At 42.0% G+C, this 13,904-nt stretch overlaps 1 protein-coding gene across 1 annotated transcript in view; it reads right to left on the reverse strand.

Annotated features, from left to right (window-relative positions):
• Window positions 1-13,904, reverse strand: part of LOC138605037 (myosin-9) — a 63,304-nt gene that overhangs the window by 26,021 nt on the left and 23,379 nt on the right. The window contains exon 4 of the mRNA XM_069677105.1: window positions 10,273-10,397. Within this exon, the coding sequence (XP_069533206.1) occupies window positions 10,273-10,397 (125 nt within the window). The remainder of the gene's footprint in view (window positions 1-10,272; window positions 10,398-13,904) is intronic.

The raw sequence follows: 13,904 nt of genomic DNA on the forward strand, positions 1-13,904 counted from the left end.
TAAGCATTGCAGTGCAGTAGTAGCAGTAAAGACGCTCACATTAATTATAGAGGCAGACATAAAGGCAAAAGTACAGAAAGCAGAGTTATCAGAGTGTAATGGAGCCTGTGTCCACTGGGGGGCGCTGACCCTCTGTAACAGAGCGTTCAAACAGCAGCTGATGAGAGGCAGAGAAGTGTTTTGTTTGCGAGGAAGAAGAGGAGGCTCATCTGAGGAAGCCTTTGATGAACCAGCTGAAGGAGTGGCATCGACACGAAGAGAGAGAGAGAAATTAATAGAGACGACACAAAAACACAAAGGCCCTCTGGGAAATATATTAACACTGCATTAATGAGGTTCTCAAGGAGGACTGCTGACTCCACTGTGTGTGATCATGGAATCTAAAGTTAATAGAAGATGATGCTCTCTGCTTATGTTCAGGAACAAACAGGAAGTAGACATAAAACACAGATAACAAACAAACTACTTAATGTGTGAGTATAATGTCAATATTTTGATGTAAGAGATGAGTCCGGGATGACATCATAAAGCATAATATGGCTGCTCAGTCTGAACTCCTACACAGAAAGTAGTAAGACGTTACATTGTCATTTCTGCCCTAAGAGGAAGTAACCTACACTACCTATACTTTTCCATTATAATCTCCATTAACAGAATGAATAAATAATTTTATATCTGCAGAGAAGGTGATGCAATCTGCCATCTCTCGAGGACCTGTACACCTCCAGGACCCTGAGGCGTGCAGGTGAGATCGAGGCCGACCCCGACACAGTCTCTTTGAGGCCCTCCCCTCTGGCATGAGGCTGCGCTCCATCAGGACCAAATCCTCTCAACAGAAGTGCAGTTTCTTCCCCTCTGCTGTCAGCTTGTCAACAAGGCCCCGGCCCCGCCCCACCCCCTCACGTGACATGGACTCTCATCCAGCCCCTCAGTTACTCAACTCAAGTCTGTAATTCTCACTATGCGTTGCATTAACGCACACTGGACTTCATATTGTCTGTGCACTGCACTATAAATACTGTAAGCTCTTTGCTCTGCTCAATATCCTGCACGTCTGTACAGTTTTTATTTACACCTGTTGTACATATTTTGTAGTATATGTATTGCTTTTTATATTTGTATTCTTATTGCCTCTTTATCTTATTCGATTTTCGTATTTTATTCTAGTTCTGTTTTAATCGTTCGGCACCAAAATCACCAAAACCAATTCCCTGTATGTGCAAACCTACTTGGCAATAAACCCTGATTCTGATTCTGATATTTGAAAGTGTATTTTATGAATATGAAACAAACGTTTCGAGGAAAAAGTTAAAGAACTACACTTTTGCCGCGTCTGTTTATTGACTGTGTCCTTGAAAGCAAAGACGACTGCAGCCTTAAAGAAAAGAAATTACCTTTTGTTTTCCGACCACATTACTGCATGACAAAGAAATCAAGCTTCATTCTTTTGGATGTTTGTGTTGCTCTGCACATTTGCAATTGAAAACAGAATAGTCTGACAATACAAATAATTGTCCGCACACTCACAAACCTAAATATGAATCTTACTAAATCCATACTTTTTCTCACAGCGCTCAAACCCTCTGATTTAAACATTTTTGATGGTGGCTCAAAAACTATTTCTCATTTTTAGGAAATACGTCACCAAAGAAAAAATAATCACAGAGCTGACACATAGAGACAGACGACCTGTCACGCTCATACTCACACCTACGGGCAATTTTGATCCCCCAATGAACCTAGCAAGCATGTCTTTGGACTGTGGGAGGAAGCCGTCGTACCCGGAGGGGAGAACATGCAAACTCCACACAGAAAGGCCCACTACGTCTGAACAGGGATTCGAACCAGGAACTGTCTAGCTGTGAGGTGACAGCGCTAACCACTGCACCACCGTGCAGCCCTATAATTCTGTTTTACTGCTCTGTTCTCGCTGCACGATTTCTTCTTCTGCCTCTCGTTACTGTAGATGAGGACAACAGGATAAGTTCATTCAGTAGCAGCTTTCAGCAAAATGACAACATATGATACGATCAGCTAACGTGTGTCTACATTTGATCAAAAAAACACTCGCACATAACAAAGTGTTCCCTCAGAAATATGCGAGAATTTGATCTCAGCCTTGCTGTACTTTCAATCTTTCATTGTTCAAAATTACAGTCTGGATTCCAGCCGCCTTCAGCGTCTTGTTTTATTACAGTATTTTAATAAAAAGAATAACTTACAAAATAAAATATTATTGAGAAATATCAGATTCTGCTTCAGTGGATTTTCTGTTTATTCTGTTTTTCATAACCCTGCAAATCTGAAGATTTCAGGTTCATCTCGCGGCTGAACTCAAGCTTGTAAATCACCTGTTTATTGATTCAAACATCCCAAAATCTGAAGTGCTCAGAGACATTTCAACTGTGACGCTGCTTCAGAATAAGAAGTCTTCATCATTTGTTGTTTGTTTTGTTACATACTTTCATTATTAGATTTTCACAACCTGGTTTCTGCATATTTCTAAAGGAATTTTAATGTTATTTATTGCTTTAAAACTGCAACAGCAATAACAGGTGTGGGCAGAGAAGAGATGTGTTTCACCTGAGCGGCAGCAGCTTTACAGTTGCAACCTGAAAGTAGCATAGCGTAGGCCTATTCCAGCTGCATTGTGGGAAATCTCACAGCTCATTTAGCTTGTGGAGATGGTTCTCGCATCTTCCATCTGATCGATATTTTGACAAAATGAACATCTCGGGGGTTTCCAGGAGATTTCTAAACTTTGAAGCTTCACGCAAACGAGCTGTCTTGTCAGGTGTCAATCAAAACGTATCTAAACCAATCAAATCGCTTGATTAAAACGCTGCGTGTGACGAGCGGGCGAGAACATCATCCATCGGCGTGAAAGACAGTAATTACCAATGAATATCAGTGTGTGTGTGTGTGTGTGTGTGTGTTGATGATTTTAAGATCAAACACACACACACACACTCACACACACTGTGCCAGCTGTCAGCGTGTTCTGATTAGGTGCGTACGTACAGAAAAGCGTGAATAGGGCTCCATAATTGCTTGAATGTATGTGACAAACACATTTCAGCCCATAATTGCAGGTGAAAAATGTGTGGGTGTTATTTTTTACATTAATGTATCTCAGCGCTCGCAGCCCGTCACATATGTTGGATTCACTGTGTCGAGGTTACACAGGATGTACACGCTGTGCCGTATTTATAGTGCAAAAAGAGCCCATTGTGTGGAGTAAAACCCACTCCACGCAGTGTTTCTATCATCAGAGGTGATGCTGCAGACCTGTATGTAAATCAACAACAGCGTTAATGTCTGAATCTGCTTCATATTGTTTGTGTACATGTTTATCTGCAAGGAGGGAAAGGGATGAGGGGAATGCAATAATGAAGCAGAAGTGTTTGGACAGGATGAGGGGGCGGGAGGACAGATAAGGATGAAGAAATCATGTTTTGTCAAGTTTTGTTCGATTACACAACCGGGCTCAAGGAATAAAAAGTGAAAGGCAAGGAATAAAAAAATAATACAAAACAAAATAACAAGAGTAAGTGAAAGAGAAAGAATCGAAAACGGGATTAAAAATGAAACGAGAGCTAAAAGTGAAAACAGAAAGAATATAGGAGAGGGTGGGGCCGACACGCCGCACAGAGCCGTGGGCGGTAGTTGAACCCGGAGCCGCCGCCTCGAGAACCGTAGCCTCTGTATGGGACGCGAGATTTAACTGCTGAGCTAAACAGGCACCCCTCTGAGGAAATTTAAAAGCATATTATAATATTCACAAGAGAAAAAAACTCTCTTTCTGGAGCTTTAATCACAGTGATCTTCATTAGCAAGCGGCTCAGGTACGTATAGAACCCTGTAACATTTCAGCAAACTCCATCCTCTGACAAAGAAAGTAAGCAGTGGTTGAAAGCTACTGAAAATGCTAGTGTGTGGACCTTTTGTGTTGTTGCTGATGTCCACACTAAAATAACTTCTATTTATTTCTCTAAATCCAACATTTATTACCGCTCGAGGCCACCGATCAGCTCCAGCAGCAAAGTTCAGGACACCAGCGGGGCGGCTTTATCAGGGAAATATGTCTCAGTCACCTGCACACGTTAGAAGCTAGATGTTGAAACTTAGGGTGGGACAAATTATCGATACGTTTATCATCTTAGGTCTTTTCTTCCTGAACAACACACTTATGTGAAACCGTCTATTTTGTTAGGTGAGACGTAGAAACTACTTGGTTAAGTTGAGGAATTACTCAACATTGTGTTTTGTTTTACACGGGACTGGAAGCCCTTATCTCCCACTGACCTCTGACCTTTGTGCTATTGATGTTCTAAAGCAGGAAGTCAAGCTTTTATCTGTTTTTAAAGGGTCTTGAGATTAACAGGATAAATCAATGAGGTGTCAAATCAATTTCACGGTCAATATCAGAAGATTTGGAGGATATTAAGAGCAGATTAGCCTTCAGAGAAGAGGAGGGAGGTGAAGAAGAGGAGAGAGTTGACGAAGTTCAGATGGGTGGTTTCCAAACTGCCAGCCTGCCTGTTAGTCTTGGCAGAAGCAGAACTCTCCTTGCGTAACCAAGCTAAAGACTCTGTTTCTGTCTATCTTTGGGAAAATACCACTGAAAACAACTCGCATAATCTGTCACAATTAAACTTCTTCTACTCCCCTGATACTTGCTACTGAGTTTGTGCTGCTGTGTTTGTGTGTTTGAGCTCTCAGTTCGTCTTCAGCTGCTGCAGATACTAAAGAATGTCTTGTGGTTTTCATGCGAAGCAGGTTAGGATCCGTTTTGTGATACTTCATTAAACTTGGAAGGGCGATGAAATACTTCCCATGAAAACTGGAGGAGACCCAGCTGGAAAGTTTTTGTTCTAAGAACGTTATGTGAATTTCTACGCGTGATGTTCTGGTAATGTTTTGAGCGGGGAGTTTTTCTTTGGTTCCCAGAATGTTCCTTTTAATAGTAGGAGAAAGTTGCAGTGAGAATGTTCAAATCACATTTCAGGAGCGTCTTATAAATCACGTTCTGATAGTTCGGGCCGTACTAACATCCTGAAAAGATCCTCAGGATGTTGCAGTCAGTATGTTCTACCTCTGTTTTTATGTAACATTGAGCAAATGTTTTATAAAAGGCATTCTGACATCCCAGGCTTCAATAACATCCTGAAAATATCTTCAGAACGTTGCAGTTAAAATGTTAAAAAAAGCTTTAAAGTTACAAATTGATAAACATCCTTAAAACATTCTTTGCATATTAGATTAAAACGATGTAATGTTAGCCAATGTTATGGGAACATTCCCTGCTGGCTGGGGAAAGGCCGCTTGTGCCTTAAGAACATAAACGGACACAGAACAGAATCAGAATTCTCAACAACTGAAAGCATAAAACAAATATAATAATTTAGATGATGAATATCTGTTAAAATACACTTTTTGACATTAAAAGATTCTGCGTTTTAGAATGGGCCACCCTGCTGCTCTGGATGCTTCCTGTAATAAAAACGTGTATTTATGTAATAGTTTCTGGGAAAGCAGGAAGACAAACATGCAAAGCTTGTTATATGTCCTTTCTGTATACTGACAGTTTGTTTCATTTGTAAGCGAGCAGCATGAACTGAAACCAGAGCTTAAAGAAACAAGACTGTAGACTCACGAGGCCCTCGCTCGAAAGAGGAAACATGTCTCCTTCCAGTTTATGCGACCTTATCTGAATGCACAGACTCTATAAAGTGGAGTGAAGCCCCTGCAGAAGCTGCCTAAACCCGCATTCTTTCTAAAGGCCAGCAGGAATGTATAGAAGGCTATGAGAACTTGAGCCTACTTCTTAGGTCTTAATCGCTAGTTTCAAGTCTTCTTCAATACAGCATGATGTTCATTTTTTAAAGTATGGTACCATGTACAGTAAAATACACAATAAAGCAGGGTATACTTTAGGGCATGGCCACCTGGGATGGAAAAAATGGCGACCTGTCAATAAGTCCGCCATCTCGTTTGAGTTGGCGCACAAAGAATCTCAAGATACGTTGGGTTGCAAAGGATGCACCCAATGGATCGTTCGTGGCCCGGGAAAAGGAGGACGCATTTGTCGGCTGCATCTGAAGGAGCCTTCGAAATGGGAAGCGCTGCTGTGGCGCCTTCAAGTACGGCCTTCGAAGGATGCAGCCCCTTGAATTGGGACACAGCTATGGTCACCTCTGGCTCCAAAAGACCAAGTTGGTGACTCCCAAGGCCCCATACGGTAGTCCACGAACCAATGGATGTCGAATGGTTACTTCCATCCTTTACACCCTCTGTGTCTGAATGGGACAGATTTATGTCCTTGCTTTCTTACTCTGGTCCTGAATACAATACGATGGTGTCATTCCAGAGTTCATTTCATGCTCTTTTTTCTGTAGTTGGAATAAAGATCACAATTGTTATGGGTGTTGTCACATCTTTATCCCTCACGTCTCAATCAAACTTTTTACTATCTCACCTGACTTCCTACATGGTGAACGGACGGAGCAGCTGCTTGGCGCATCTAAAACTTGAACAGGTCAGTTTATATTGGAGACAACTGATAACTGTGCTAATGGAGACGCTGAAGGGTCTGTGTGTCGGTATTTGACGACCTGGGAGTGAGAACAGGCTGAAAATAAAAGTATAAAACCATAAAATAACTACAGTGACTGTTTAGACTCCAATGTAGTCTGAAGTTTATGAATAAGCTACTTTGTAGGACTGTAAGGCTTTCCATAGTGCTCTTGGTGTGAGAAAAGTTTGGTACCAAAGAGCTTTGGACAGCTTTGGCTTCAGCAGAGAGCCGTGAAGGTTACTGCTTGGTTTGGATTACGTTCACACTTCTAACAAACAGCAGCATGGCTCTCTTTGTCGAAGAGTTTTAAAGGCACCACTATCACCTTGACAAAGAGACTCGACTAAACCAGAGTTTTAAAGAACTCTTTCGTCCCTTCTTGGCGTGAAAGCTGCTGGATCCCTGCAGCTTGTTGAGGTCTGCTCAAAAGAAAAGAATCGCCTTATCTTGTTTTTGTACAGTCATAGCTCGATCCTCTTTTCCTGCTTAAAACCCAACCCTGTTTTGTTGCTGACATTACCACATAAGCCTTCTTTTAAAGCTAAGGAAAACCCCAGTAAAAAGGGAGCAGGGTGACGTCTTCTTCCAGTAAGCCAAGTGGATGTGAGAAGTGGGCGGGGCAACATGATGGAGACCTGTAAAGGTTTTATTACAACACTATTCATCTTTTCGCATTAAGCCTTTGATCCGAGTTGTGACAGGAGCCGATCAGTCTTGCGGATGAGAACCAAAGTTACAGAGAAATTAGGCGATTCCTGGAACATAATGAGAATAATGTGTGTGTGCGTGGGTGGGTGTGTGTGTGTGTGTGTGTGTGTGTCTGCTGGCACACCTTGAATCCTGAGATGTGTTTTAGCTTGTCTTGTCTGACAGAAGTGAGAGCAGTTGAAGTGTTGCTCTGCCAAACGGCTCGTCATGGCGGCAGAACAGAGAGTACGAGCGAGCGAGCAGGGTGAGGCAGCAGCCACCTACCACCATCTGAACGTTTACTGTCAGCGCAGCACAAGTGGTAACGAAAGCTGAGAATTCACCAGGAAACTTTCACTTTCTCACACTTTCTATAAAAAGTTTTTTTCTTTTTTTTTACCAGGACTTCAAACAGAGTCCAACTTTTACTGTTTCACCAGCCAGCCTGATGTCCACAACAGAATTACACACAGAAATAAATAAATAAATATAAGCGATGGGAGCATCTGTGATGTGAGACAAGTTCTTGAAGGCTTGTTTTTAATCCTGGAGTTTGAGTTGTCTTTTCTTGATCCACTGAAATGTTATTGGTGCCAATACACACATTATAAAGCAGACCAGATTAAAGGGGAACTCTGTTATTTTACACCTGAGCCCTTTTTAAAGGGCCAGTTCGCTGATTTTAGACCTCAGTCCTATCATGCTGTTATGGGGAGCTAATGCTATTATGGTAGAAAAAGAATGCAATTTTATGTCTTTGGAGGACGCTATCCGCTTCTCCAATGGTCGCTGGAAAACCACCGCCTGGCAGAGGCCAGGGAGCTCGCTAAACTACACTTCCTCAATCTAGGACGCCCGCCCCCGATGTCATGTCTCGTTCAAAATCGTCATGTACGAAATGTAGACTGCAGATTTTTTAGACAATCCACCGGTCTGAGCCGTTGCCTGCAGTGAAACGGTGGTATTTCACCTCCGCGTTTCTCGCTGGGCTGTTCCTTTCAGAGAGAGGGGAGCAATGCACGCTGGGTGTTGTAGGAATGTAGAATGGGCAAAACCACGAGCTGTTTTTACAACTTTCTCCACAGCTATGGCACCAATTTCAAATATTATTGCCTCTATTGATTACCAGCTTTGACTGACAGTGGCTGTTTCTGGGGACGAGTTGCACCTTTAAAAATATTGTGGGGTCTCAATGGCTTAGAGGTGCAAAAAGTTCTCCTGCCTCAGCCTGCAGCTGAGAGTCAGGCTGTGATAGCTGTAAGCTTTTAGGCAAAATACTAAAAGTGTTTATCTATCTGTCTGACAACATTACAGAAAGGATCACACAGAGAACGACCTTTTTGTTAAAGAGTAAGATGCTTTTTTTTTTGCAAGCAGAAACAGCCATCGCATCGCTCTTAAAGCCACCAGACTCCATTCACAAAAACAGTAATTTTACACCTTGCAGTCTCACTCAGAGAAGTTTACACATCTTAGATTCGTGGGAAATATGATCATGGCTATGAGATCAATACTCAGCACAACTACTTGTTGTGTCGTAAGAACAGTAAGCATGAGTATTCTTTATTGAACTCCTGTAAGAGGACCTGTAATCTATTTATTTAAGCTCAGAGGCTCAGTTTAGTCCTGACAAAGATAGATTTACATGAGCATGCAAAGACAAACATAAAACAACAATAGCCTGAAAGAATCATTCACTTTCGTTTCGTCTTTTCCCAGTTTTCTCACATTCTCTCTCTCTCACTCTCTCTCTCTCTCTCACACACACACACACACACACACACACACACACACACACACACACACACACAGGCAGGATCCTGTTGTGTTCCCCAGCGGAGCAGAACCTGCTGCTGTTACGAGATACAGAGAAACTCCCACATTTGTGTTTCAGCTCTGTGAAAAAAACCCACAAACCGTCACAGAGCTGCCTCCTACTCACATGTTCACACAGCACACTACAACACGCTCCTGATGGCTATGAGGAGGAGAGTCCAGTTACAGATTTTAAGGACTATGGAGAATACTTTTAACGAAAAGAATCAGGATAAAGAGCGAAACATTAATAAAATGAATGAATTTTGTTTGTGTGATGGTTAATTGTATCTATTAATATCGAGGACAATACTGAGGGCCTCATTCACTGAAGGATTTCGCAGATTCTGCTAAACCTGCAAATGACACTAAAAGACTCGGCCTAATTCTCAAAGCACATGCGAAGATTTAAATGCACTTCAAAGCAAACAGCGTCTCTGTTCTCTGGTGCCGTTTGCGTGTATTCAAAGAGTCATTATGCAGACATTTGGAGGCCCCTTTCTATGCAAATGAACCTCATTGCAAATAACGTCCAATTCACAAATGCCAGCGCTAACAGCACCGTGCAGTTAGAGTGAAAATATTACCGTCTGCAGCGAGCTGGTGGTGACTGCAGCACAGTTCAATCGGCCCGGGGCTGTTCGACGCTCAAACCCGGTACACAAGGGGTTATCAGCACCCACAATCCATCTATGACTGTATTTCCTGCTTACAGAATCAGTATTTTAAGAGTCATTAGCTAAATCTATGATACAAAACAACTTTCGTTATTAAATGGGATCATATTTTTTTGTTTTGGGAATATTAATAAGAGTGCTTACTTGTACCTTACCAACTTTTTTACTTTATAAATTAAACATCAAATAGTTTTAGAGCTGCACGGCGGTGCAGTGGCAAGCGCTGTTGCCTCACAGCTAAAAGGTTCCTGGTTCAAATCCCGGTTTGGACGTAGGGGACCTTTCTATGTGGAGTTTGCCTGTTCTCCCCGTGCATGCGTGGGTTCCCTCCTGGTACTATGGTACTCTGGCATGCTTGTTAAGTTAATTGGTGGCTCTAAAATTGCCCGTAGGTGTGACTATGAGCATGACAGATGACACAATAAGTGTGCACTGAAAATATCCACCGTGGAGCAAACAGACTGATGTGTCATGAGCCTACATCTTCACTGTACACAAAGTGTGCCGCTGACTCACTGTGTGCAGATGTTGCCAAGCTCCTGCTCTGTCTGTCTCTGCAGCTGCTGGAGGTGAAAGGTCAGCTCCTCACTCAAAACAGCAAACCTCCACAGTCCTCCTGTGTTCTCCTCACACACCAAACCCTGAGCACAGAAGAAGACGGAGAAGTTATAACAAGTGAGAATATGTAATAAAGTCCAATTTTACTCCTGGAAGGAAAAAAAACGGCAGCAGCTCTCTAAGTCATCGTGTAATATTTATTCCAGAGAATATCTGATATGAGAATGTACCCATGTAACACTTCTCAGTCCCCTGCTGTCTCAGTTTGTCAGACATAGCAACATGTTGAGTAAAAGTGATGAATCACCAGCTGAGGGATGAGAGAGTGGGGAGACACGCTTATCAGACAGACAGACAGGTAGATAACCAGACAGACAGACATGGGGAGGTGAGCACAGACAGACAGAAGAGTAAAGATAAAGTTGGAGGTGTCGTTTCGTCAGTCTGAGTCTGAACTCGTCGAGGTGACAGAGTCCTTCCGTGAGCGGCTGTGGGCTGAAAGAAAACAGCCCACTGAGTCACTCTGGCACATGATGATCACTCTGTCCGTCTGTCTTTCTGTGCGTGTCCATGTGACTCAGTCTGAGAAGCAAACTGGCACTATGTTCACTCAGCAGCCGAATCTGATTCGTCTTTTAAATATGATCTTTGGTCCTCATTGAAGGTTTCCAAGTTGCTCAAGAAAACATGTTTTCAGAGGATATAATTCTTCATATGAGAATCATGTTGATGAAAGAGACGCGAACAGAGAAATAGAGGTTAGTAGAGGATATATTTGGAAACAGATTTAAGCGGCAGACACAAAATGAGTCCTATGCTAAAGGGAGAGTCTGAAGGTACTAATTCAGCCCAAACTACAGGTATTACACTGAGCTTTACACAACTCAGACTTTTATAACTGTCATTTTGCTGATTTCCTGTTGAAGAGCATCTGTGAGGTGCTGATTTATTTATTTATTTTAAGATCATTTTGTGAGCCTTTGCTTTTTTGTTGTTGGAAACATGGGAAGATGTAAAGATGCTTTCGTAAATACCACTTTTAATAACAGCAAAGTTTTGGGGGAGAAGAAATCTTCCAGGAATAACTCACAGTTTAAAGCACTGACTGTATAAAAAGATAGACGACGTGACAGCTCCCTTGAAGTGAAGCCAAACCCTCTCTATCGCCCCCTGCTGACTGGCTGCAGTATAGGTCATAAAGCCCGCCTCCTCCATGTTAACAGATGGGACATGAGTCAAACTATAAAATCAAAAATGCTTTTTTCTCAAACATGGTTTCTGTCATTATAGTTAGTTCTTATCATGCTGATTTATGTCCAAGTGTTCATTTTTCTGACAAGTTTACTTTTAATGAGTTATTTGATGCTATAAAAAGGGGGTGTGACCTCATGATTGACAGCTCTGTTGACAAATCTGGCTCCTGCAGCCGATCTGTTCCAGATTAGCAGAGTAGAGGACAAACAGTGAGAGGAGACGTAACGAACGCTAACATTACAGTCATTGAACTTTCCATATCTGTGAACGTTAACTTTTGACCAACACAAGAAGCTGTTCTGCTGTTAAATACACCAGCGTGCATGATCTTTGCTGGGGGCTTTTCAGATTTTTTTTTTAGAGAGAGGACTGTGGATAGTGGTGTAAATGAGGGAAGAGAGAGTGGGGGCGCGGCAAAGGGCCGTGGGCGAGAGTTGAGGACATCGAGGACAACATCGAGCATCGAGGACAACAGCCTCTGTATATGGCCACCGATTCAACCGCTGAGCCAAACCGGCGCCCTTTTTCCAGTAATTTGTGTGTGCTTTGGTTGGAGGAAATGGCTACGGCGGCTCCACCCGCCGATCGCTACTACACAGCTCTGGCTCCAAATGACATCACCATTGCAAGATGGCAGCGCCCTTCTCAGGGATATTTTGGCTTCAATTTCGTACAATGAGAGTGGACGGCCATGTGTCGTCCATCTATATATACATAAACCTCTTAAACGATAAACAGTGAAGAAATCCTAACCTAACAACTATGTGAACACAGAGAAACAAGCTCACAGCAGCTCAAAGCCTCCTGAAGCCCTGTGTTCACAAGGGAAGCACTCAATGCTACATGAAACTGCTTTATTAGTTGTTCTTACTGGTTTTCATCATGGGGCTTGATTATTTTGGAGAGTAGGAGAACACTGTGAACAATTTAGCTATGTAAAGACTATGTTTAGACTTGTTTTGTAAAGTTTACAGCCTTCTGTGCTGTGCACAACGACTCAGCTTAAATACCAAAGGTCAGATATATTCAGCTGATATATTCCACAAATGGGAGAAGACTAAGGGTCTTCTTATGATTAGAATTGTAGAGTATCCCTGGATGCTGAAGTTAAATGTCCATCCACTCACATTTATCCCGCTGACCTCACCCTTTAGTTTCTGCCTCGCTGTTTTCATGCTGTTCCTTGCAAGATCGCCACTTCCTGCTGAGGCTGTCACTGCACTTCTTCAACGCGCTCATCTCACAGATGTTTTCTCCATCGAAGGCAAGTCACGAGGGAAGTGTCATTAACCATCTGACAGGCTTTTAATTTGATTTTTTTAAGTATTCATTTATTTCCTTCTAGCTATTTCATCTCTCTATTTCATAGAGAAGAGGAAGAGATTGTACTCGAGCCTTTCTGAACGTGCGCTCAAAAGAGATCAACAAGCAGGGAAAGAGAATTATGTCTTAAGGTTTAATGGACAATGTAGGGCTGTCTGTTTCAGCTCAACCATGTCCAGTTGCCTTTTGGATTAAACCTTTGAAAGAGGGAAAGAGATGAAGAGCGACAGACAGACAGCAGGCAGCAAAACAGAACACATTCCCACAGAGAAACGGAGAGAAAAAAATCAAGAGAACGCCAATAAAAACAACTCCCTATATAGACTGTTAGGAGGAATGCAGTTAAGGCAGTGTTGAGCAATTAGCCCCGTACCCTCTAGCAAAGATTTGTTTCAAAACCACTTCACAGAGTTTCAACGTCAGCAAAGACAAAATGACATCTGATGCCTCTCGTGGTAATCTCCTGTTTTTACTGCAGGCGACATGAATCCGATTCTGTCGACCTTTATTTAAATGCAACTCATTAAACAGTTAAGTGTTTCCTTAAAATAGGTGCTAATGGAAAGCCTTAGCTGTAGGTGGTGAAGCTGTATGTGATTCTATTTAGTTTCTTGCCTTCTCTATGCGTGTCATTTTAACATCTGTAACATGGTAATGAAGATGCTCATTTTAATAGCTTACCTTTGTATTTGTTTATTGCTTAATCACAAACACAAGGTTGATTTTTCCCAATCTTTTATGCCTTTTTTTCTGTGTATTTGTTTATATTTAAATAAATTCCTGGACCAATTGTTACTTCATTGTTATAAGGCTGTAACTTTTAATTAAAAATTCTCATATTTGTTTGAAATTCTTGGGAGAAGCTTAAAATCTCGGCTGTTATAAAGTGTTTAAGCACATTAGACCATTTGAACTACTGTCCCTTGTATCCAGCATTAACCCTGTGAAAATGCTCTGTCAGCTTGACCTCTTGCATGACCTTTCGACCTTTGATTGAAAATTGTTTAAGAGAT

Source organism: Semicossyphus pulcher, unplaced genomic scaffold (genome assembly GCF_022749685.1).
Source record: "Semicossyphus pulcher isolate SPU_LCO1_2020_fin unplaced genomic scaffold, fSemPul1.0.p SCAF_28, whole genome shotgun sequence".
NCBI lineage: Eukaryota > Metazoa > Chordata > Actinopteri > Labriformes > Labridae > Semicossyphus > Semicossyphus pulcher.